Below are 25740 nucleotides of genomic sequence, written 5' to 3'. Positions count from 1 at the left end.
GACTTTTTCATGACGGCTTTTAGTTTTAGTGACGACGATTTTTTTCATATTTAATTTTTGTGGTATAAATCTAATGAGCCACACAGGGAACGGTTGCGCGGACGATTTTTTTATTCATACGACTTTTTTCAACTAGCAAATTTCTGTGGTAAAATTCCTTGATAATCCTTTTAGGGGAAGGGTTCGCGGACGGTTTGTTATTGTAATCTTATATTGAGGGCAGACGATTTTCAAACTTAGCTTCTGTATGTCAGATTTTGCAGTAAGCCTTTCAGGGGACGGTTCCATGGACGGTTTTTTCATTCATCAGACCAACCCTGGAGTATGCATCAGTAGTTTGGAGTCCTCATCTCAAGAAACACGTAGATAAGATTGGAAAAGTTCAAAGGGCCGCTACAAGATGGGTACCAAGCTTAAGGGATCTAAGCTACGAAGAAAGACTAAATAAATGAATCTACCAGCACTACAAGAGAGAAGGAAAAGAGGAGACATGATTATGCTATATAAATGCATCTCAGGGAAAGAGAAAATAGACATAAATGAATATATAAGTTATGGGGAAACATCAGCAGCAAGAGGACACTGCAAAAAACTGCTAAAAAGAGAGGTGATAAAGACGAAAAGAAATTTAGTTTCCCTAATAGGGCAGTTGATCAGTGGAATGCGCTACCAAATGAAACTGCGTGCCAGAACAATTCATATATTTAGGATATGTATGATAAAAATGGTTTAATACACGGGACAGTACGAGCTTGACTCATTCCTGTAAAGATACAATTAGGTAAGAACAATTAGATAACACACACACACACACACACACACACACACCTGGCAAAACAACACCTCCGCCACACTACCGCTTGTACAGAGAGAGAAACAAGTATCTTCCCAGATTTGAACAAATACATAGGGTAAAAATCTAAACATCTGAAACACTCACTAGTGGAGATAGGAGTTTTCATTGAAGTTCGCCAGTTATAAAATATCTTCGGACAGTACAATATATAATCAGGTCAGAATGAAGTTATAGTCAAAGGCGAGGAAGTCTATGAGGTACTTCTTGAGGAGAGCCTGACGTAGGGAGGGGGACAGCTGAAGCACGTACTTGAGGGCGTGGGTGGAGGCTGAGGTGTTCCTGATGGGCTCTGGTAGCACGCCCAACTTCCCGCCCACATCACCACCAATTCCTACCCAGTTTAGCCCAGTTCTTGTCCAATCCCACGCATCACGGCTCAGTCCTGCCCAGTATAGCCCAGACCACGTCCATCCCCGCCCACCACCAGCCACATCACCGCCTATTCCCGCCCATTCTAGCCCACCATCATCCCTCCCCGCCCAGTCCGGCCCAGTCCACGCCCTTTCCCGCCTATCATCACCCACATCACCGCTCATTCCCACCCGCTTCCACGCCCAGTCTAGTCCACTCCACACCCACTTATTCCCACCACCACCGCCCCTTTCCGCCCAGTTCTCGCCCTTTATCGCCCAGTTCCACGCCCATCGCTGGCCACCACCACCCACATCAGCGCCCATACCCTCCCATTCTAGCCCGTCCCACGTCGATTGTCGCCCACCACCGTCCATTCCCGTCCACTCCAGCACGTGTTTGGAATCTTCCAAAAGGTCTTCAAATTTGCCAATGAAGTCATACTGGATGTCACAGGGGTTGCACAGCTGTGGGATAAGGGCGGAATAATAATAATAATAATAATAATAATAATAATAATAATAATAATAAAGATAGGGCAGTTTAATACATATAGTTTTTTTTTTTTTTTTGTAAGTACAGTATATTATGTACTGTATGTATCTAGCGGTCTGTTTACATGTGCATTTTTCGTCCATCCACTTGTCTACCTGTTTCTCCACATCTGTGTCTTTGCCTATCTGTGTCTATCTGTCTGTCTACAGGTATGACTCTATCAGTGTCTGTTTCTCACTTTATCAGTCTGTCTCTCAACCTATCTATCTGTCTGTCTATCTTTTTATCTGTCTGTCTATCCATCTCGTAATCCCTAATCAGTTCACCTGGTAGTATGGCCTCCAGTGTGCATCCCAGAGCCACACCTGGTTCTCCTCCTGCTGGCTGATCAGACGCACGAAGCTTGAAAAACTCACTCCTCGCTCACTTCCTTCTTGGCTTCTGGAGGGGGGGGGGGTTGGAGGATTAGAAGTGGTCATATTGTGTAGTTGAGGACAAGAGTTTGATTAATCTTTCACCTCTTCTGTTTATTTTCCTTTACTGGCTAATATTCCTGAGATGAGAGAGGCTTGGTACTTTTCCCTGTGCAAATATTTCACCTATTCTCTTTCATTTACTGGCTAATATTCCTAAGCTAAGAGAGGCTTGGTATGTTTCCCTACCCTAATATTTCACCTCTTATACTTTTCACTTACCTCTGCTGACAAATATTCTTAAGCTGAGAGAGGGTTAGTATGCTTCTCTACCCTGATAATTCACCTGCTCTGTCACACCTTCCTCTGCTGGTTAAAATTCCTAAGCTGAGAGAAGCTTAGTATGTTTCCCTGCCATAATATTCCACCTGCTCTGTCTCACTTTCCCCTGCTGGCTAATATTCCGAAGCTGAGAGAGGGTTGGTATGCTTATGTACCCCAATACTTTACCTTTTCCATTTGTCACTTTCCTAAGATGAAATAGATTTGGTATGTTCCTAATAATACTTTCCTTTGCTGGCTAATATTCCCAAGCTGAGAAAGGCTTGGTATGTTCCTAATATTTTACCTGCTTTGTCTCATTTTCCTCTGCTGTTTAATATTCCTTAGGTGAGAGAGGCTTGGTATGTTTCTCCATCCTGATATTTCACCCCATCCAATTTCCAGTTTCCTGAGATAAGCTTGGTATGTCCGTAGTATTCCAGCTCTTGTTCCTGTTACTTTCCTTCCTTGGCCGATATTCCTAAGCTGAAAGGTCTGGTATGTTCCTAATATTTCACATCCGCTTTTCACTCTTCTTTGTTATCTGATATTTCTAAGCTGAGACAAGTTTGGCATGAATTCCTTTGATAATGATACATCAGGGAGGGAGGTGACGGACGTGCCCTAAATGTCAACTAGATGAAGGATATTACGCTGATTTATTTTTTAAATATATTTTTTGGTCCTATATGTACTGTTTTGTGGGTTGGTTATATCCTTCACATTTTCCTTGAGGGTGTCACCTGCTGTTTGTTATTTTATTTCTGTTTACCTGTTTTGGTGAGTCTGTTGAGTTTGGCCGGTAGTTGTGCATCGCTTGGCTGTTTTATGTCGTCAGTCTTATCTCTGTACACCACCGCCACACACACACACACACACATACACACACACACACACACACACACACACACACACACACACACACACACACACACACACACACACACACACACACCTGTTGTTTCCATTGATAATTCTGTTGAGGTAGGCGGGTAGAGGTGCATCCCTTGGCTCCTTAATGTCCTCAATCTTATCCCTATACGCAGCCACCAGCCTCTTCACCGGGTGTCGTACAAACATGAATTTCTTATAAGTAGCCAGCATGTCCTTCCACACGTCTTCATATTGCGGCTGGATCAGTAGGTGTTCTTGAGCTGCTCCGTGTATTGCTGATCTGAGTGAACTGAAAGAGAAGGTTTTGAGATGGGTTTAGGGAATGGGTGGCCATTTGTGTTTTTGTCTTTTTGGTTATTATCATTGTTGTTATTGTTCTCCTCCTCCTCCTCCTCTTTCTTCTTCTCCTCCTCCTCCTCCTCCTCCTCTTTCTTCTTCTTCTTCTCCTCCTCCTCCTCCTCCTCATTATTATTATTATTATTATCATAATTATCATCATTATTATTACTGTTGTTACCGGTACTGTCAGTATTACCACCACCATCACCACCACCACCACCACCACCACCACCACAACTACTACTACTACTATCAACCACTGACGTCAACCAAAACAAGATGAGCTGAAAGCAAGCACAGTATCAGTAAACTTAAGTGAACTGTAGCAAGAGACAGTCTCTTTATAGCTGTAACTGAGCAGAATCAGGAATAAATCGGTAAGCAAGAGGTGTCAAGCATACCTGTGAGGTGAAGATGAGAGATCTAGGTGAGGTTGATGGAGACGCAGCCATACCCTCTTCCACGAACTGCTTGCTACCTGTGTGAGTAAATTAATAAATAAACAAAAATAAATTAGACCCATATTTTGTAATGCAGGGAAATGCTGTGTATTGTCGGCCTCTCCCTCTCTAGTATTTATCTTCCTGTTTAGCTCTGTCTGTCTTACTTCCTTTCTCAATAAGTTAGTCAATTTTTCACTCAATCGGTATAATCTGTCTCCCTATCTGTCTGTCTGTTTATCTATATCTGTGTATCTGTCTTTATCTGTCCATCCATCCATCCATCTGTCTGTCTGTCTAAGCTAAATCTACCTTCTATCTATCTCACCTTAGGCACAGCGCAGTACAGAACCCTGCGTGTATCGTCCACCAGTATATTCTGTAGTTGTCCTGCAGTGATGGGGGAGGACAGGTTAAATCGCTGACAGATCTCACGAACTCTCTCAATTCTTCTTGCATTTCGACGTTCCGACCCTGGAGACGAGAGAGAAATGGATGATGATGATGATGATAATAATAATAATAATAATAATAATAATAAATAATAATAATTGGTGATGATTATGGAGGAGGAGGAGAAGAAAGAAAAAAGATGGAAGAAGAAGTAGGAGGAGGAAGAGGAAAGAAAAGGAAAAAGAAATAGAAGACGAAGAAACAGGGGAAGAAGAAATAGGAGAAGAGGAAGAGGAAATAGGAGGAGGAGAAGATATGGAAAAAAGCGAAGAAATAGGAAGAGGAGAAATAGGAAGAGGAGAAGATGAAGAGGAAGAATTAGGGGAAGATGAGGATGACAGCGAAGAAGATGAAGGGGAAGAATTAGGTGAAGATGAGGATGACAGCGAAGAAGATGAAGAGGAAGAATTAGGTGAAGATAAGGATGACAGCGAAGAAGATGAAGGGGAAGAATTAGGTGAAGATGAGGATGACAGCGAAGAAGGAAGATGATGAGGAGGACCGTATTCTAAATGGCTTGTGACATTTCCTAACACCTCTTGCCGATCGAGTGCACGGGGGTCATTAAGGGAGACATATTTTCTAAGTCCCAGTCTTTCCCCTGTTCCTGGACCTTCAATCATCAGTTGTTATCCATAATGACCAAGGTCCCTAATTGTATTTTTGGGTAAATAATACCTACATTAATATTCATCTCCGCTCCATCACTCCATCCCCTCTCTCCTCTCCATCCCTCCATCCCCTCTATTCCATCCCCTCCCTCCTTCATCCCCCTTCTGCTCCATCCCACCATCCCCTCTGTCCATCATCCCTCCATCCCCTCTCTGGTCCATCCCTCCATCCCCTCTCTTCTTCATCCCTCCGTCCCCTCCCTCCTTCCTCCTCCATCCCTTCATCCCCTCCCTCCTCCATCTCCTCTTCCTCCATCCCTCCATCTCCTCTCTACTCCTTCCCTCCACCGTCTGTCTCCTCCATCCCTTCATTCCTCCACCTCACCCATCTATGCATCTGTCTATCTATCAATGTATATTTATATATTTTCAGATCTGACCTGTAGGGGTGCGTAGGGTGGAGATGCAGCACAAGACCGTTACCATGACAACCACCACCATCACCGCACGCCACCACACACCACACCACACCCGCAGGGACAACCGCACACACTGCATATATCGCAGGGAGGGCCGCATACCGCACCTAAGACTGAAAAATGAAAGAATTCTAATTTGGTAAGTCTTTTGACCGATAAAATTCACTATTTGGTCCAAATTTTTCGTCCTTCTGCAGATTATTTCACGTAGATAATTGGCAGGAGACGATGCTACGGCTCAGCATCCTTGCCGTAGCACTTCTTTGTGACTAGCATTTGTGTTAATCTACATCCTTTCCATAGAACTTTTTCGTGACTCAATATTGTGTTGATCTGATTGCTGCCTAGTTCACAACATTGACAGTAATGAGCAGTGCTGCGGTTCTACAACCGTGCACTTCGTGACTAGGATATTCATGTAAATCTTAATGGAGCTTCTTTCATGTACTGGTTAGAAAAAGGCAATGCTACGGCTCTACTCCCTTGTCATGGCACTTCTTCGTGACTAGCGTCATGTGTTAATCTGAATGCAGCTTATTTCACGTAACTCACTGGCTAAGTAGGACAATGTTACGACTCTACATCCCTGCCCTAGCACTTCTTCGTGACCTGCATCATGTTCTGTTGGTAATCTATTGTTACAATTCTGCATTGAAACGAGAGTGCAGTGGAAGTGATGTAGTTACTCAAATAATTTATAAAATTTTCTATATTTCTTACTGACAGAAAATGGAATAAAAATGGCTGACTTGACTCATTTGAACCCCCACTCCATAACAAGACAATAAACACAAATAATATCATGATTAGCCATAAAAGGGATCTGTGACGATACCATAGTTAGCTCTGAAGTTTTCTGTAATACAGTAATTGTTAGGCAAGACTGGTTTGAACATGGAGGTGTATTACTTTCATGGGTTTGCACCTCGTCCATCACCACCTCCACCTCCTCCTCCTCCTCCTCCTCCTGGATATCATCATCACCATCATCTGCGTGGAAGAAGTCCTAGCCTACTCCTCCTCCTCCTCTCCATTACCTCCTCCACCTCGTCCTTTTCCTCCTCCTCCTCCTCCTCTCCATTACCTCCTCCACCTCGTCCTTTTCCTCCTCCTCCTCCTCTCCATTACCTCCTCCACCTCGTCCTTTTCCTCCTTCTCCTCCTCTCCATTACCTCCTCCACCTCGTCCTTTTCCTCCTTCTCCTCCTCCTCATTATCATCATCATTATCTGCGCTAAAAATTTTGTGTTTTGCCCATTCCTGGTAAGCTGAGAGAGAAGGGTGGGAGGGGGGAACGAGCACTACTTGGCCTGTGGTTCACCAGCTCACGTTCAGTAAATCCTGGAGTTGCAACTACTGTTCTCGATTGTCTCTAACCTGACCAGAAATTGTCGTTTCTCCACCTGAATACTCTGTTACAGCAAATTATTTATGCAAGAATATGAAGCTAATCACGAAGAAGTGCTATGAAAAGGATGTGGACCTGTTGTTTCATTGTTACCGTATTTTCTGCCACTGAGCTACGTGAAATAAGCTGCAGATGGATAAAAATCTGGGCTAGGGTAGGTGAAAAGAGAAGTACATCAGCCCAACTCAGAGGTTAACTACGAAAAGACCTCCATGGGCTGCAGTAGAAACACATCTTCAGTATAATCGCTTTAGCTCAGGAACTTTTTCACAGGCAGTCCTCAGTATACAGCAAAGGATGAGTTTTCCAATATCACACGTCTGTATTAAAGAATATCAAAGTGACATTGGAAAACTGGCAAAATAAGAAGCGGTGCCAAGGCACAGCATACCTGTTGTCCCCGGGAGTCATTTTAGTGCTGACATGTAAACACAACAGGATATGTAGTCAAAGATGTCACATGACAAATTTGGAGTAAATCGGGTGAAAATCGACGATTTTATGCCCATTTGAATTTTATGCCCAGCCAACCTGACATCAACCCCCCACCGCTAAGTGGGTGGTGACCCGCCTGGTGTAATGAGGCATGTTATAGGATGCACACTTGAAAGATGCACCTTCAGGTTTTGGTTTCATGTCGATATGACGAATTTGAAAGGAGCTGGGGCGAAAAAAAAAAAAAATATATTTTTTTTTACTTTTTTAAAACATTTTTTTGTGCCTATAGCCTGGGCCATGGCCCAATTTGGCCAAAAATTTATTCAGGTGATCAGAAGGTCATAGCCCATCATCCCTGTAATTTTAGTCAAAATCGCACGAGTAGTTGTTAACAGACAGAGAGGCAGACAAACAAGCAAACAGACAAACCGAGTGAAAACAATACCCGTCCCCTTAAAAGCAGGTACTACGTAGCCTGAGATACCCATTTCCCTGCACTTCATTTGTACCACCACTCGAAGGTATTTCAAGGTGAAATAAAGAAAAAAAATCGCTAACGAACAGGAACTAGGGAGCCTCCTTACCATGTTCCCAGTATGGGCAATAGCAGAAGACATATTTCACTCTTCCTCACTCATTCATCCTTTATAGTACTAATATTTCACGCTTCCAGAATCTTTCTCACTCATCCTCCTTCATAGTACTAATATATCTTTCGTCAGCGCTTTCACTCTTCCTCCTCCGTAGTACTCACATTTCACTCTTACTTTTCTTCTTCCTCAGACTTTCTCCTCCGTAGCACTAATATTTCACGCTTACTCAGTTCTTCACTCTTATTCCTTGCTCCTACTTCTTCCTCAGTTCCTCACTCCAGCTCACTCTTCTTCACTCCACCATAGTGCCAATATCTCACTCTTCCTCTGTTCCCCCTTCTTTTTGTTCTTCCTCACTCTCTCACTCTTCTTTCCCAGTTCCTCGCTCTTCTTGCTCACTCTTACTCACGCTTCTTGTTCCTCACTCATCCTCCATTGCTATTGATAGTAACGTCAATGCCTTGCTTAGTAATACAAGCAATTTTCCTTCTCCACATCACCCCGTCATTCTCAATTGATCTATCCTTTTCCTCCATCCAGTTGTATTTTTTGAGGCTTCTACACTGAGGGCTAAGTTATAAGTGACTGTGGAGATTCGTAACCCCTCTTCCTTAGCGATTTATTTTAGTTATGGTACCTTGAATTTCTCCTGCACCTACGATTCATTTGTCATCCCTACCCCGCCTCCACCCCTCCCCTCCCCTCCCCACCATTACCCCACTGCACCCCACCCAACCCTACCATAACCCCACTGCACTCCACCTAACCCCACCATTACCCCACTGCACCCCACCTTACCCCACCACAACCTCACCATTACGTCACTACACCCCACCCTACCCCATCACTACCCCACTCCACCCCACCCAACCCCACCATTACCTCTCTCCACCCCACCACTATCCCATCCAACCCCACTATTACCCCACTCCACCCCACATAACAGTTAATTAATACTGAAGAGGAGTGCCTTCATGTGGTGGCACTGATATAACTGGGCGGTGGAGCTGCTTGGGCCTGCAAATATCCTTCACCTCCCTCCCTGTCCCCAGAAACGGCAACTTCATCCAGCAGTCCACCGGGTTCACGTTCAGATGAGCCTGGATCCAAAACTGCGTTCAGTTATACCTTATTTTTCAATATTGTGTTGATATTTAGATTTATTATTTTCTTGTATTTATAACTTTAAATTGAAATCCTGAGCTATAGACGGAGGAAAAAAAAAAAACTAACTTAGCGCCAGTCATGAAGTGCTATTGAAGGGATGTAGAGATATTATAACTTTTTACTTATAACTTTTGCCTGTAAGTGAAACACTCTTCTTCTTGAATGCTGAATGATAGCAAGAGATTAGCACAACTTAGCGCTGGTCACGAAGCACTGCTATGGAAGGGATGCTAGATTTTCGTCCTTCTGCTGCTTATTTCACGTATCTTAGTGGGAGAAAAACTGTGCCACGGCTCTAATTTACAGCTTTTTCCATAGCACTTCTTCGTGACTAGCACCAATGGCAGTAAAAGACAATACTTTTGCTTTTCATCCATTCCATAGCACTACTTCGTGACTAGGGTCATGTGTAAAATATTACACCTCAGTGTTAGTAAAATTCAGCATTAATTAAGGCTCTAATTTACACCTTTTTCTTAACACTTCTTCGTGACTAGCTGCATGTAGTATTGTTACAGTTAATTGGTAGTAAAGTACAATACCGTGGCTCTTCATCCTTTCCATAGGACTTCGTGTGTAGCATTATAGTGAAGTGTTAATGGAGACTCTGGCAGTAAAAGACAGTATTACAGCTCTTCATCCTTTCCATAGCACTTCCTCGTGACAAGCATCATATTGTACAGTAGTGTTAATCTGTTGTGCAAATCAGTATTCAGGATGGAGAGATGACAATTTTAAGCAAAGTTAGGGTTAAAGAGAGAATATATATAACACCTCCAGTTTGAAGGCTCTGCTCATAGTTTAATAAATTTTCATGAGATAGCAAGAATTAAGTGATAAAAGTAGTAGTAGTAGTAGTAATAGTAATACAGTAGCAGTAGTAGTTGTTGTTTTGTTACCCGAAGCCCATCTGAAAGTGGACTCCAGGCTGAAGTTGCCCTTCTGGAGTACACGATCATCCTTTCGGGGGATAGGGAGGGAGTTGAGGGACGTTTTTTTAACCAGGCAGCTCCACCACCCATGCTTGTGCCATTACGGGAAGGCGCCTCTCTCAGGTACCCCTCCTCGCTGTGAAGAGTTTAATGAGAGAGTACTGCCAAAGCAAGCTGCAGGATATTAATGAACTCCTATAACCTTTCATATACCTCATACTAGTATTTTCGTTTATTCAGCGAGGCATTATGGAATTTGAGTATGTTTGGGTGCCTATTTGTTTGGTTTAAAACATAGTTAAAGCCGTAAAAACCAAATACTGTACAGTAATAGCCTACTGTAGACAACTTTTATATGACATTTAATATGTTATAAAGTGTTTCCCCTTATTCCACAATGCATTACGAAATATGAGTGTTTGAGTGCCATTTTGATAAGTTAAAAATGTCATTAAAGCAGAAACATTGGATATAGAGACCAGTTTTCCGTAAACTCTTATATAACGTGTATCATGCTTAATACTGACATTTTCCTTTATTCAGCAATTCATTATCAAGTTTGAACAAGTTTGGGTGCCATTATTATAGGTTTGATATATAAATTTAAAGTCAGAATAAGGTCTTTCGTAACTGCAGGAGGATTTAAATTTCGAATGCACGAGGTTCATTGTCTCTCCTTTTGCCGGGAACATGTAAGACTTTTAAAAGTTAAATGTTTCGCTTTTTTGACGTAATCATTGATCCTGTTGTGTTTTGAAGTCAAGTTTATTTTTCCTATTTAGACTTAGAATTAATAGTACGATAAAAGAACCAGATAGTTTAAAAATTAATAATACTTAAATGAGAACCATCAGTTGTAACATTGTTGGAACCAAAACAAACACGGCCATGGCAGACATCCCCCCAAGCAGGCAGGAAAAATCTTTAGGCCTACTCACTTCCAAGTTTGTATCACTACTTCAGGAGGCCGAGGATGGCGTGCTGGACATTAAATCTGTAAGCATATAGGGAGAAATGAGGGAATTATTTAGTGTAGTGGCGGGAAGTGAGGTGGCGTGGATGGCAGTGGTCTGGATGCAAAAAGCGAACTCCAAATATCGGTTTGCTTTGTAATTAAGATGTATTTTAGCCTTTCGGACATGGAAATTAGAGCACTGAGTCCTTATTTCCATTGTTGTGTGGTTATTTAAGTTGGTTCTTGTTATTAGAGGAAATATTTATGGTGTTTTGAGCGTGGTCTGGAACAAGTTTGAATTTGCGTCCGGTGTCAACGTACCAAGTTCGTGCTTCCAGATGCGATAATTTTTGCAGATTTGGACACTCACGCCTCCTGGTTAGATTAGTTAGGTTTGGATAGGTAGTTTGGTGTGTTAGGCTTAGTTTAGTTAGATTAGGTAAGGTGAGATGAGAGGTTAGGTCTTGCTAGTTTTGATTGGGTATTTATGCACTTTGTCATGCATCATGGTTAGGTTAGGGTCAGTTAATGAGGTCTGTTAGGTTAGCCTCAGTAGGTCAGGTAAGTTTGGTCTTGCTGGTAGGTACGGTAAATTTGTGGCATTGGGACCAAACTGCAAAAGTCTCTCTTGAAGCATTGCACATTTTAGGAGAAAGTTCAGCTTTCATAGATTGAGTTCATGATATCATTCCCTTGCTTCTTACGCTCTCCATTAATTATAGTTGTGTGAGAAAATATTTGTTACCAGTAGCTAATTTACATTATGCATCCTGGTCCATCCTGAGTTTGAATTCATATCAAATAAACAGAAAATTTCTAACAAAGGGTAACACTAGTTTGTGTGGATAAGGTGATGCTTTTCTTATGTTTTCCTATCTGGTTACTTTGATTTTTTACTTGCCATTGCAACTAACTGGAAATGCCTTCTGAGTTAACCTAAAAGCACAGAAAAACTTGGAGTTCATGATATTAACCCTCCACACAATCACTAAACCTAAGCTTGAAAGACCACACACCTCATATACTGGCTTGGGTTTGTCAGGGAAGTGAGCAGTAAACACCTCCAGTCCAGCATGATGCCCATGGGTATTTTTAAACACCTGCATTTTTGCTGTTACTAAGTTTCAAGTGAAATAGTTTAGGATAAAGTTGTAGCTATTGATTAGAGGAACCCAAAGAAGACTCACAAAACTTCGTATCCTGTGTTTGCCTGTAAGTTAAGTAGATAAATGAATAGACCCTAATGATTGTTGTCGTCAGCTGGTGTAAATTCAAGGAAAGTCCCTGACATGAGTTGATTACATTAGACAAATCATCAAAGTATATATATCTATCTATCTATCTATCTATAGCCCGACGCCCTAACCCCGCAAAGGGTGGCCACAGACAAAACGCCTCCAAGTCACTCTGTCACCCACCATTTGACTCCCCTCCCCCCAACTCACCCCCCCCCTCCCTCATATACCTCTCAACTCCATCCCTCCACCTCATCCTCGGTCTACCCCTCCCTCTCCCTCCCTCCACCTCACCTACATACACCCTCTTAGTCAGTCTTTCATTCTCCATTCTCTCCACATGTCCAAACCACCTCAGTGTATTTCTCCTAATCTTTTCAACCACATCCACATCTACCCCACAATGTTCCTTCACTTCTTCATTCGTCAACCTGTCCCTCCACGTCACTCCACATGCTCCTCTCAAGTAACTCATATATGTAACTGGCTAAATTCTAACTTAGCAGAAATATCTTAGGGTGAAGCCCGTTGTCCTGAGGACTTATCTTTTTTATTTTGGTGTCCAGTGCATCAGGGAGACATGGTGCCACTTTGAAGATATTAGAAAAATAATTAAATAAAAGAACTACCTTAAGCCTTTATGAGACTTTGTAAAAGATGTAGTGAAGTGTATCATCAGGTATGGAGACAATCCCCCATCTTATGATCACCTTATGCTGTTGTTCACTTCTAGTTATAATATTTTTAGCATCTCTTGAATACTGTATATGATCACTATTTTTTCTTAAACGATTGCAACAGTTCCTACATTTGATATACAATCATTTGTTATGGAATCAGGTTTCCTAGAATTTAACCTGATAGTATATTGAGGGATTTTTAAGGTCACCCTGGATTTGCATTCAGCCATTATATGATCATTTGCTTATACCATATGATCTTAACATTTTAGCACCCTTTTTTGATAATGTCACCATTTTCACCAATATGATCAATGCAATACTGTACAAATCATTCCCCTTCCCTGCTTTTTTTTTTTTTTTTTATACACAGTTGCCAGTTTTACATTTAGATTGCTATAATCCTCATGTTTGATATAGCTACAGTTAATTGTTATCGATCAGGTTTCCAAGACTTTAACCTGATCATGAACTTTGCACCACTGACACAGAATCCAGACTGGATAAGTGTTGGTACAGTAATGGCAGTAGTGTGATTTTTGGTAAATTTCTGCTTTCAGGCCATATTTGCTTTTTGCATGAAGCTTAGAGTTTTCCCAATTTTTAAACTGTGACGATGTAGTGCTGCCTACTTCTTCCTTAGCCTTTATCATTCTTTTTCTGTGCCTGTCCTCCTCTCTTCCTATTTCTCCCATCTTTCTTGTCACTTCTTATTGCTTTTCTTTCCTTTACAGGTGGCTTTACATTGAGTGACAAGCCAAATGGTTTCCTGTAAGCCAAGAAACCATTTACAACGCTGGGTGGTAACCATATAACCAAACCATACGTGCTCCCTACGTGTCAACAAGTGGGTTGGTGGAGGGTTAGTGCTCCTCCCTGTAAAACAAATAACTCAAAGTCAAATGGCCACCCCGTACGGGATTATGGCGTCTGGCAATAGATAGATAGATATACTCTGCTACTTACCATAAGCATTAATAGGGTTAATGGGGGGAATTGGGAAGATTTAGAGGGGAGAGAATGTCAAAAAGGGTTGGGGGGTTATTTGCAAGGGAAATAGATCTAAAGGTTGCATGATTTTTTTTTTTTTTTTTTTTTTAATGAGGCAATGCAAGGTTTGATGGGAATTCTCATCTAGCCTAACCTGATCCATTCACTATGATATCTGGTGCTGGGATTAAGGATGTTCAGGAGAGGGATGCCTTGACTTAGTGGTACTGATTATACCAATTATTGGTGGAACTGCCTGATTTTGTAAATGGTCTTCACCTTCCTCCCTGTTCCCCAGAAGGAGGATGGTGGACTGTGGAAGAAGGTCAGCTTTAATCTGCGGTCCACTTGGTTCACGTTCAGATGAGACCGGGGTTGCCATTATTATTATTATTATTATTATTATTATTATTATTATTATTCCCAGTTAACTTGATTACTCTCTCATTTCCTGTTAACTGATATAAATTTATACGGTACTCTCAGGCAGCAGACCAGTTGGCAGTGCGTCAGAAGAGACGAATATATGACATCACAAACGTTCTGGAGGGCATCGGATTGATTGAGAAGAAGAGCAAAAATTCTATTGTGTGGAAGGGCGGTGGGCCGGGGTCCAACACTCAGGAGTACACAGACCGTGCCTCCATGCTGAAGGAGGAGATATCAGAGCTGGACCAGCATGAGAAGATGTTAGATCAGCACAGGCAGGTTAGTGCTTTACATGTATCCCAGTACAGTATTGGCAGTCCTTATAAGCTGCTTCTGAGATTTTTCTGTTACGTCCTTAATAGATTAAAGAAAAATTATCTCTTAAAGTTCCATTGCTTCCACTACAGCAGATTTGCCAGTTTCTCCCAATTTACATCACCATGCATACCGGTATTTACCATATATGTACAGTACAGTATATGTTTTTTACCTCCATGCATACCGGTATTTACCATATATGTACAGTATATATTTTTTACCCCAACCAATCTACATGTGAATAAGGGCAAGGATAATGTAGTATTCGTGTTCTAATATGAGGGATCTTTTCTGCAGTATGTACAGCAAAGCATCAAGAACATCACTGAAGACTTGAGCAACTACAAAATGGCCTACGTCAACCATGAAGACATATGTAACTGCTTTCAGGGAGACACCTTGCTGGCCATACAGGCACCATCAGGAACCCAACTGGAGGTGCCCATCCCTCACACGGTTTGTGTACTTAGACAGTACTCTTTTTACTCTGATTTGGCCTACAGTTTACTATCTATTATTTTGGATGCTGAGTTTGCCTACACCCTTTTCACTCTGACTTGCCCTGAAATTACCATCGTTTCATTTTGAATGCTTCGTGTAGCTCCATATCTTACTCTAACTTGGCCTAAGTTTGCCAACTCATTGTCTGGAATGCTGAATTTATGTTTAAATTGGCATAAAATTACCATCTCTCCATCTTGAATGCTGAGTTTGCCCCCACCCCCCAACCCCTCTTAACCCCTATGCACCGGGAAGCGGCATATACCATGGCAAAATGGATGGACAAGGACTGCCGGGTGCCGGGAGGAGCTGCTAATGTATTCTTGCCATCGTTTGAACCGGCTGCCATTAAATTTGATCTCGGCACCAAAGGGTGGGGAGAGGCTCCCACCACCACACACAAGTGTACCTCAGCCTATTACGTGACTTTGCGGTGTAGAACTATGATTTCTGAAACTTCTTGTCCGATTCCATTCCCACCTCACGTGGACCTCTTGCCTCAATCACCCCTGCCAAGCCTCGTTCCAAGGATACTAGGAAAGGGCTCAGTGATGGTGCCATAGGATGTGCCTTGGATGCCACTGTGTCTAGAGTATCCAGTAGTGAAGTTATCACGTTGAAAGCAGAGCCAAAGTTGGGGCTGCATGTGCACACACGAATATATCCTGCTTTGAGTGCCAAAGTTACTCATCTTCTTTACGTCCATACTCATCAGCGCAGCCACCTGCAGATCTGGAGATGCTTTCATTTGCAAGAAGTGTTGGTGAGTAATATGGTCTTAAATTTGTTTACCTAACTGGTATACTTTCCCCGATATGAAGGTTTGAAAACTGGCTACTTTGGGAAATACGCCTGTTGGTGAGAGAGCGTCCGTGCCAAAATAATGCTTGGGGGTTAAATACTAATTTGGTCTAAAATTTTTGTCTCCTTAGAATGCTGATTGTGCCTATTCTCTTTCAACTCAGACCTAACCTAAAGTTGCCATCTATCCTACTTGATTGCTGAGCTTGCCTGTCCTCTTCTTACCCTAACTAGACCTAAAATTGCCAAGCTCTCCTTCTTAAATTCTAATTTGTGATGATTTGAGTCACACTAGAAGTTCATGCCAGTCATGAAATTGTGGAAAAGATGCAGAGCCATAGCATCATAATTTTGTGCCATTGAGCTGGAAAAATTGATTACAGGTACTATAGAATATGATGGTCATGAAAAGGTGCTGTGGAAAGGATGTAGAGCTGTAGCTTTATCTTTTTCTGCCACTGATCTCATGAAACAAACTGCAGTAGGATGAAACTATGGGCCAAGTTAAGGTAAAAGAGCTACTTACCATTGGTGTATATACTGTATATCATTTACTGTCATACATTTATATCTCAAAACTCTTAGGTCATACCTGTAACATTTATTTTACTGCACTGTTTTTACTGGTCAATTGTGCACGTGCATGCATATATTACCAAATTTTTTCTTTACTTGTGTTTGATGCATTTATATGACATTTTTCCAGTGATTGATTATTTTGATGTTACTGAAGAAATAAAATGTTGACAGATATACAGGGACAAATACCAAATCCACTTGGAATATATTTATTATTTGCTTACAGCCTGGTATACCTTTTCCCAACCTGTTGTTAATTCTTTTACATTACAGTTTTCCAGTGTATGGTTATTATGCTGTTATGGAATAAATTAAATCTTCACAGATATATGGAGACAAAAAATACCAGATCCACTTGAAGTCAGACAGTGGCCCCATCTATGTTTTACTAGTCAACCAGGACCAGGAACACACCCCTCCTGTTGTTGTTCAGGTGAGTTGTGCTTGTGGTCTAGTACAATACTGGTAAGTCCTTGTAATAAACTACCTTTGTGTGTGTGTGTGTTCTCTAACTAAAAATGATGCCATGTTTTCTCTTGGGCAATCCCCATAACCAGAAGGCAAGGAAAGAGAAAGTACAGTAGAGGGAGAATTATTAACAACATGCCCAAGCTCCCTTAACTCTTGAATTTTTGCAATATAATCATCTTCAGACAGGGGATGCTGTATTTCTTCCTTGCTGCTCCTGTTTCACTCCTTTAGAAATTATGGCCATGTACTTAAACATCACTGGCAAATGGAAAGGCAAGACACTAGGTTTGGACAGATGTCAATGAAATGCTGTTGGATTCTGTGAGCCAGTATTTCATATTTTGGAATGTATTATGAGTTTGTCATCCCTCTTTGTGATTTCAGGCTGTAAGCATAAGGTCCTTAGATTTAGTTTTAATCAGAATTAAGATCAGTGATGATGTGTGCTTGTGTGCAGATTTTGTCATAATTTATAAGGCTCATAATACATGTTAAACCATGGAAGTAACTGATTAATCTTGTGTGGGTAGTTGGTGGCATAATAGTTATGAGGCACCACTTGGAGTGATGGCCATGTTTTGCATGTATAGATTCACAACTCCAGGGGCATAGGCTGATTATCTATCCATAGATATTTTAGATAATGGTAGTCTGGCCTAAAGACCTTACTTCTTGCAAAGGACAGTAGAGAACTGTTTGTATGTCTGTGTGCATTTGTGCTTGCTTGAATGAGTGTATGCATGCACACGTGCATACTTCTTATAATGTTTTTATGAGAAGCTGTGACCCACACATCTGGATGCTGTAGGTTCCTCCTCTGCTACAGTTAGACACATAGCACACACTCTTTATCTGTCTTTTTAGTTCTTTTCCATTTCTTTCGGAGACTTATAACCCACATCTCCCTTTCTTCATGTTGTAGGTTCCTCCTCCTGCTGGTGTATTGAAACAGGAGGGTGAGAGGAAAGGTATGAAGAGAGCGGCATTGTCACCTCCTGTCCAACAACCTCCCCCCACCAGACCCCATGTTACCCCACAGAAGGGTATCACCGTCCACACCCCACCCACACCCACCGTTACGCATACAGAGGTTAGTGCATGGGATTTGGTTGTACTTGATATTATTTTATACAGTAGAAAGCCAGTTTGCAGCAGGTGGGGGCACCTATCATCTACTTTATGTACTGCTACTTTCAAGTGGCTCCACACTGAGTGATAAACTATATGGGTGTCCTGTAATCCAGGAAACCAATGAATATATTAGTTAGTAAACATGTTGCTGACAAGTAGACCCCTGGTGGTCTAGTGAGTTGCATCATTGTAATCATGTGTCTAAATCCAAGGAGTAGTTGGGGTTTAATGTCATGTATACCATTTTGGGACAGGCAACTGGTCACTCACCTTAAATGTGCAGACTGAGTAGCCATGCCCTGGGCCTGTACACTCCAAACGGAGAAATAAATAATTGGATGATAGCAGGCTTGAAACCATTTATGGTCTCTCCAAGGTATACATTGCTTTTTGCCTGGCATTCACTCCTATCGGTATGTTAAATCATAAGTATTTATCAGCCTTGATGAAGTATCGAAAAATAAGAAATATCTATTCACAGTAACGCTTGATGTTGGCTTTCCTGGGAATTACCAGTGCCAATGAATGTTTTAAGAATAAGGCCATGCTACTTTGGGTGGTAACCATATAATCATAGACTCCTGGTGATCTTGCAGATGGATCAGGTGTGGCTCAGAAAGGTTTACATCCAAGGGGTGGCAGGGGTTTATATATAATACGTCTCAGCGATGAGTGAGTGGTTAGTTTCTCTTGAAGTGTCTAAACTAAATATCCCAGCCCAGTGGTACACCCGTTATGTAGCAATAAAGGAGTGGTAATTAGATAGCAGGGGCTTGAATGGCTGTGATCCATTTCATTTGATAGACTGCTGATAGTTTTCCCACTTTTGTATTTCTTTTTCTTTCTTGCTGGGTCCTTCCTTATCCTATCCTTAGTTGCTAAAAAAAAAAATCAAGATTATAATGACTACACAAGTAAGTGAATTACTGTACTACCCATTCGTAAGTCTGGTTTTATGTTTTACTTCTGCTAAAGGATCGCAAGATTATTTTTTTCCCAGTGATTTTTACTCATTTTGTTGTAGTGAGTGGATTAACTAAAGGTAATTTATATTTCTCCAGTTTGAAAAAACTCCCCAGTGATAAATAAAGTTGAAGATTTGTTGTTGCTGTAGCTCCATGGTCATTTGGAAGTGAAACTGACTGAGTGTAGGTTGATGACTTTTTTCTAGAGTGTGGGTTGATGACTTTTTTCTGGAGTCCACCATCATCCATTTGTGGGACGGAGAGGAAGTTAAGGAACATTTGTATAACCAGCAGTATTGGTACTGCTGATGTAAATGGAGCCAAGTACCTCAGGGTATTCTGTTGATAGTTCTACTCTTGTGTTTTCTTGTTCAATTTCTGGTTCATATTCCTCCCAATATAATAGAGGGATATAGGATTTGGATAATGTTTACTGCACATTCTGATGCTCATAATAGGTCACCTTAAATTCATATTTATTGGTATCAGCCTCTAACACTTACCTGAACACCTCATTCATCCATCCCTACAGTTTTGTTTTGTATTCATAGCCAGGGAAGGTCTTTGGTATGAAGGCCACCCATATTGATTACATATTGCAAGCAAAGGTTGGTTAAAAAACTGAAGGGCTTCATGGGAATCTTGTATTCTCCTGGTCCATTGATCAGAGGGAGAGAAGAGTTCGGCTGTTTTGTTATGATGTCCCCAAGCTTAATGGAACATCACCCTGGAGGACTGTAGACTGGAATTATCCTTCTCTTGCAGATCACCTTGTTTTGGATGATAGGGAGGGAATTAAGGGATGTTTATAAAAGTGGGCCATGGAGTTCCCTGGGTATGTTGTTGCCACCATGGGAAGGCATCCCTCTACAGCACCAGAGGAGAGTGTGCATAGATAGTATGATCGCAAGGAGAAAATGTGTAGAGAAAGTCTATGGAAGTGATTCTGAGGGCGAGAAGAGGGACTGAATGTTGAGATTTCCTCCTCCTCCCCATGGCAAAGATTATGTTTCTTATATTTCTAATTTTGTATTTTGTATTTTTGGATTCTACATTCCTTCTTTTTTGCGGGCATTATAGTCAGGATGATGATGATGATGATGGTGGTGGTGATGATTTTGATAGTGCAGTGGAGGAGTGAAAGTAAATAATGACTATTTTTAAATCTTGCAGAGTGAGGTAGCGGAGGCAGCCCCAGTGTCGCGCAGAGTTCCACGTAAGGCGTCAGCAGGAGTGAGTAGTGTTACAGAGGCTCTTGCACCGAGAAGAGCACGTAAACGCCAAGAAGCAGCTGCAGCAGCAGCAGCGGCGGCAGCTGCATCACAAACAGTTGGAGGTTTGTTGGTGCATTGTTTGGCATGTATTATTTGTTTTAGGCAGCAACACTTTCTTTGATGACTAATAATATTGTAAACTTGAGATTACATTATACTTAGATGTCATCAGTTCGCTGCTTCTTTGGCTTAATGCCCTTCATGCACTGTATACAGTAAAAGTCCTCTCATTCAGCATATGGTCTTACGGTATTTCCGGTCTTTCGGCGGTTTTCATGAATAATCCCATTATGAAAGTTCTCTGCTCTTTTGGCACATGTGGTGAGCTAATCAGCACCTGCGACGTGATGGGGTCACCAGCTTGTCGCTGGTACCCATGTGAGTTGCCAATTTGGCGCTGTTGGCACTAGATGTAATGCTTTTCTTAATAATTTAGCACCAATATATACAGTATTAAATTTTCTTCTATATATAGCACATTTTGAAGTCCAATTTAGCGCAAAATTTGAACAGTTCACCTATAGCTTATCACATTTTAAAGTTGAGCTTAACGCTTTTGAAAATTTTTGCTTGCCAACACTGCATGTGCAGTCGGCCATCATCAGTCATGAGTGTTTGGCTTTGTGAGTGGGACCTTTCAAAAGTTTTGAAAGTTTGTCGTGCTATTTTAGGGTGTACATATGTAAATACACCTAGGTTAAGGTTCGTGTGTATTGTATCAATAAATACATATAATATCAGTTGCTTATTCAATATTTAGTGCTTAGGATTGACCAATAATCCTTGCTAGACACTGATTGCATTGGGGTGACCGACCATGATTGCTAGAAACTTTTTGGGAGGTTTTCCTGGTCATTTGGCAATTTTTGCTCTTTTTTCACCTGCTTAGTCCTGAAGATGCTGAGTGAGAGGACTTTTATTGTAGCAGTTTTAACACCTCTTCCTTACTGATTTTTTCTGCACATGACACCTTAGTATCGTCTTGTGTGTTGATGTAAACTGTATCAGTACGAGAATGGTATAAATAAAAATGCAAGGGACTTTGTTGATTTAATATAAGAAATAACATATAAGGCTAAGGAAGAAGTGCATAAAATTGTCCAGTGTCAATGAGTGTGGCTTTGAATGTACTGTATTATTTTGTCCATCCATCATCCAATCCTATGTTGCCCCATGAGGAGCATAGGATCCCGGGGCTGGGCAAGTTGGTTCTGACATTTAAGGTGAGAGTGACCGGCCTCACTCATCCCTGAGTGGCATTACGTGAGCAATAACCCCAACCACCCCTTGGATGTAAACCTTCACCGGCTTCATCCAATTGGAGTGCCTTAATTACCCACTAAACCACCAGGCGCCATGATCCACACACACATCACTTATTATTAAGTAAATTACTAAAATGAAGGAAAGACGAAGAAGAGAAGCATTTGAGAGAGTAAGAGGAGTGATGTGGAAGGATAAAGTACCTAGGACGCGTTTCTGTCATGGCCATCCTATTCGGGGATTCCCGGAAGGTGCATGGCTTTGAAGATGATGATGATGGTGGTGATGATGATGAATTTGTATTGAACTTGATGCATTTGGCCTTCCAGATGTTGTGGTGAAACGAGAGAAAGTGGAGGAAGCAACACTCCCCACACCTGTCATAAACATTAAGCAGGAGCAGATTGAGGAGAGCAGAACCCTCTCACCTCTCTTCCCCCGCACCACCGGTAACTTGATTAACTTTAGTTGATAGTTAAACCATTTACTTGATTGAGTTTTAACCAAGTATTGTAGTAGTAGTATTGTTGTGTGAAATATGCTGGCTCGTTTCCTTTAAAATAGCTCTGTTACTTAGGGGTTCTTGTGTTTCTTGCAGATACAGTATTGAATCCTGGGGAAGGTTTCATAGAAGAGTTGATATCTGCTGAAAGTGAGTACCTGAAACTCTGATTTTAAATGTTTTATTTGTTCACTTTATTTTAGTTTATGCATTCTATTTTTAGATTACAAATGTTTCTTTGTGTTTGGTGTATATTGTTGGCTACATTTGACCTTGGAGGGACCACCATAAAAGTGAAAAAGGCTATAATCTTGGTAATCACCAAATGATCGCCCTCCAACAGAAAAATCAGTCACAGAGAAAGCAAGTTCAGAGTGAGATTCATTATTACCTACCTTACTATACATGTAAGATAACTTCAGTTATTTTCCATCATCACCTAGACTTCTTTCCCAGCCAAAGGATGGGGTGGGGTAGGATCCAGAATGAGAAAAAACCTAAGAGAGAGAAAATATCCATTAATGAATAGTTTATGGCAACTGTTGGGAAGTAAACAACTGGTTTGATACTTGCGTAGGTGTTCAGTGCACTGAAAACCCCAGCTGTACCATAACCAGCTTCATAATGGGGTTCCTTAACATTAGAGGGCAGGGTTTCACGTGGGTATTGTACAGTGTTGTGGCAGCTTCTTGGTGATTTTATTCATCTGAGGGAAACTCATGCCTTCTGAAGGGTTAAGAGGAAGTGTGGGATGTGATTTGTGTTTAACCTTTGTAGTTAGATGGCATTTTCTGCATCTGTTGGAAGGATTAGTTACACCTAGGGGAAGCCTCTCATGGCAGAGTGATTAAAGGTACGTATATAGTGTGTGTGTGTGTGTTTATTTATATAGTGTATTTACTGTACCGGTATTTATATATGTGCATGTGCTGATAAAGGTAATTTAAGCCATTTGGAATATGTAATGGAAAGAGGTGCTTCCATGGAGTTTAATGTATAGTGTTATGTTGGTGTAGTGCACTCCGCTTGAAGAGCAAAGTCATTGCCCATAGAGGACACATTTGAAATTTGTAGCACTTCTGACTGGCTGTCCTTCCTGGCATCAGTAAGTTAGTTGTCCCTGGGGAGGAGTGAAGTATCCAAATAAGGGAATTGGATAGCATTGATTATATAATGGTGACATATTTCCTGAATGTGCTGTGAGAGAAATTGTATCCCTCTCATGACTAACTTAATTTGATTTAACCTTACCTGCCAATACTAGTTTTAGTAGTAGGTGCGTGACTGCCACTGACCATGGCAAATAATACCATAGGGGAGATGGTGGACTGTATGAACAATATGGTAACTAATCATGCAGGCAGGGAAATGGGCTACAGTTATACACACTCAAACCCTACATGTAAACTCTTACAACTTATACAGATCTCAGTGCTTTCTTCTGTCAGTTTGATCATATTTATCATCATCATCATTCTGCATACCTGTATGAATCGTCATCATCATCTTGTATTAATGATGATAATTCTGATCATCATTATGCATAAATTATTGTCGCGTTATCGTCGTCCTACCTATTTTTCACGTAAGCATGTACATGTTGCTGTAAAACTTGTCCAATTATGTTATGCACCTAATTTTAGTTTAGTCATTAATTGGTGGTGAGCATGAAGCTAAATTGTCAATCCAAGGAGGTTACTATTTCATCAAAGTGTGCCAAGTGACCATCAGGTGAAGAAGAAACTTGTATGCATGGAAGACTGCTTTTAAAAATTAAGGAGATGCATCAGCATAGCTAGAATCCTGAACATAGCATGGATACCCTGCTTATACAGCATTGAAACACACAACCTTCATCCTGCAGTCAACATCCTGCAACCTACAACAGCTTTCTGCATGAATTCTAACCAGACACTCATGCCACCGAATTTAACCTTCCCAGAGAGCTCAGTTCCTCTAACCAGACAACAGCATGGCCAGTGTCCTCTTCTTCAGTACCAACACAACCTACAACTCCCAGGCATCACACTTATTCTCGCTGTAATGCAGCCCCCCTCATGACACACTTAATTTGTGCACCACATGCAACACGGACAAACCTTGAACATACCCTCAATAAAAGATTGCCAAAAGTGCTAGCTTAAAGTGGCCGTTTTCCTGCGGTCCACCTGGTTTTTGTCCAGGTGAGCCAGGGGGCACTTGAACAAGAAGAGAGTGACATAAAAGTGTGTGACCTCAGAGAATGAATTGTTTAGTCTATGTCTGGAGTCGGATTCACAAGAAATAGACTGTTAGACCCCAGCTAGTCATATGTTCTGCTTAGGAGGACTGCTGAACTACAGGGAATGAATTATCTAGCCTATACCAGGAGTCAGCTACACAAGAAGTGAACCAAGCCAAGAACAGGCTTATGATCTGCATGGTAGAACTGCTGGATCATAGGGAATGGACTATCTAGCTACACCTCGGGTCAAGATATACAAGAAATCAGGTACATAAGACCCAGGCTAAAGTTATATTCTGCATGGGAGGTTACTGTTCCCTAGGAAATGGATTGTCTAGCCTACACAGGGAGTCAAGATAGATGAGAAATAAACTAAACTAAGAAGTAAGCTAATGTCTAATATTTCCTCCACAGTGTTTGCTCCTTTGCTGCGACTCAGCCCACCACCATCGGAACGAGATTATATGTTCAACCTGGATGAAACGGAAGGCGTGTGTGATTTCTTTGACGTCCCTATGTTAAGTTCCCTTGATTCGGACTTACAGTGACAATTTGGGTGTACGTTAGCGAAGGGTAATTCAGAATAATACTCAGGAGGGGCTTGACTTTATAGGCTTTTTTGTAGGTGACGTAGGAGGCTTTGTAGAACGTTTTCATAAGCGATTTATTTTGCGTATTACACTGAAACATTTTCTTTTGGGTAATATGTATGACATTTTGTAGCACCGTTTCCTTAGTGATTTAATTTGCGTATTACACCTTAACATTTTCTTCTGCGTAATTTATATTGGAGGGTTCGTAGCATTTCTTCTGTAGTGATTTATTTTGCATCTTAAGTCCCCCCCCCCCCCCAGGGCTCTCTCGCACATCTTCCTTAGTGATTTATTTTGGTGATTACACCTTAACATTCTCTGGTTTGTAATTTGTATAATTTTAATATAGACATACTGAATTTTCCATCAGTAGTGTGAGATAGTATTGAGGTGTATGCTTTTTTTTTTTTTTTTTTTTTTTTTTTTTTTTTAATGCATTACACCTTCACATTGTATTTCCTATTGTTAACTTCATAGAGGGTATGGAGGTGCAGAATAAATAACTAAGAAAGAGGTGTCAAGAAATCTCCAAAGCCTCTTACAATACAACTCAGTGTAATGTGGACAGTATTAGTGCAAGGAACAGTCAGTAGTGTTTCTGATCTGATTATGTGTCACAGAATATGTTAGTAATATACGG

General features: G+C 41.3%; 1 protein-coding gene across 1 annotated transcript; it reads left to right on the top strand.

Moving 5' to 3' along the window:
- Window positions 1-11077: 11077 nt before the first annotated feature.
- On the top strand, window positions 11078-25055 carry LOC145397187 (transcription factor E2F4-like). The gene is made up of 9 exons (XM_080270386.1): window positions 11078-11185; window positions 14536-14757; window positions 15094-15252; window positions 17003-17110; window positions 18071-18238; window positions 20418-20580; window positions 22111-22230; window positions 22380-22433; window positions 24922-25055. Exons 1-9 carry the CDS (start codon window positions 11078-11080, stop codon window positions 25053-25055), a joined length of 1236 nt encoding a protein of 411 aa, XP_080126512.1.
- Window positions 25056-25740: the final 685 nt, after the last annotated feature.

This window comes from Coenobita brevimanus, chromosome 40 (genome assembly GCF_032717465.1).
Source record: "Coenobita brevimanus isolate Jiangsu-jjx chromosome 40, ASM3271746v2, whole genome shotgun sequence".
In the NCBI taxonomy this organism is placed as follows: Eukaryota; Metazoa; Arthropoda; class Malacostraca; order Decapoda; family Coenobitidae; genus Coenobita; species Coenobita brevimanus.
This window is presented reverse-complemented; position numbering and strand designations above follow the sequence as displayed.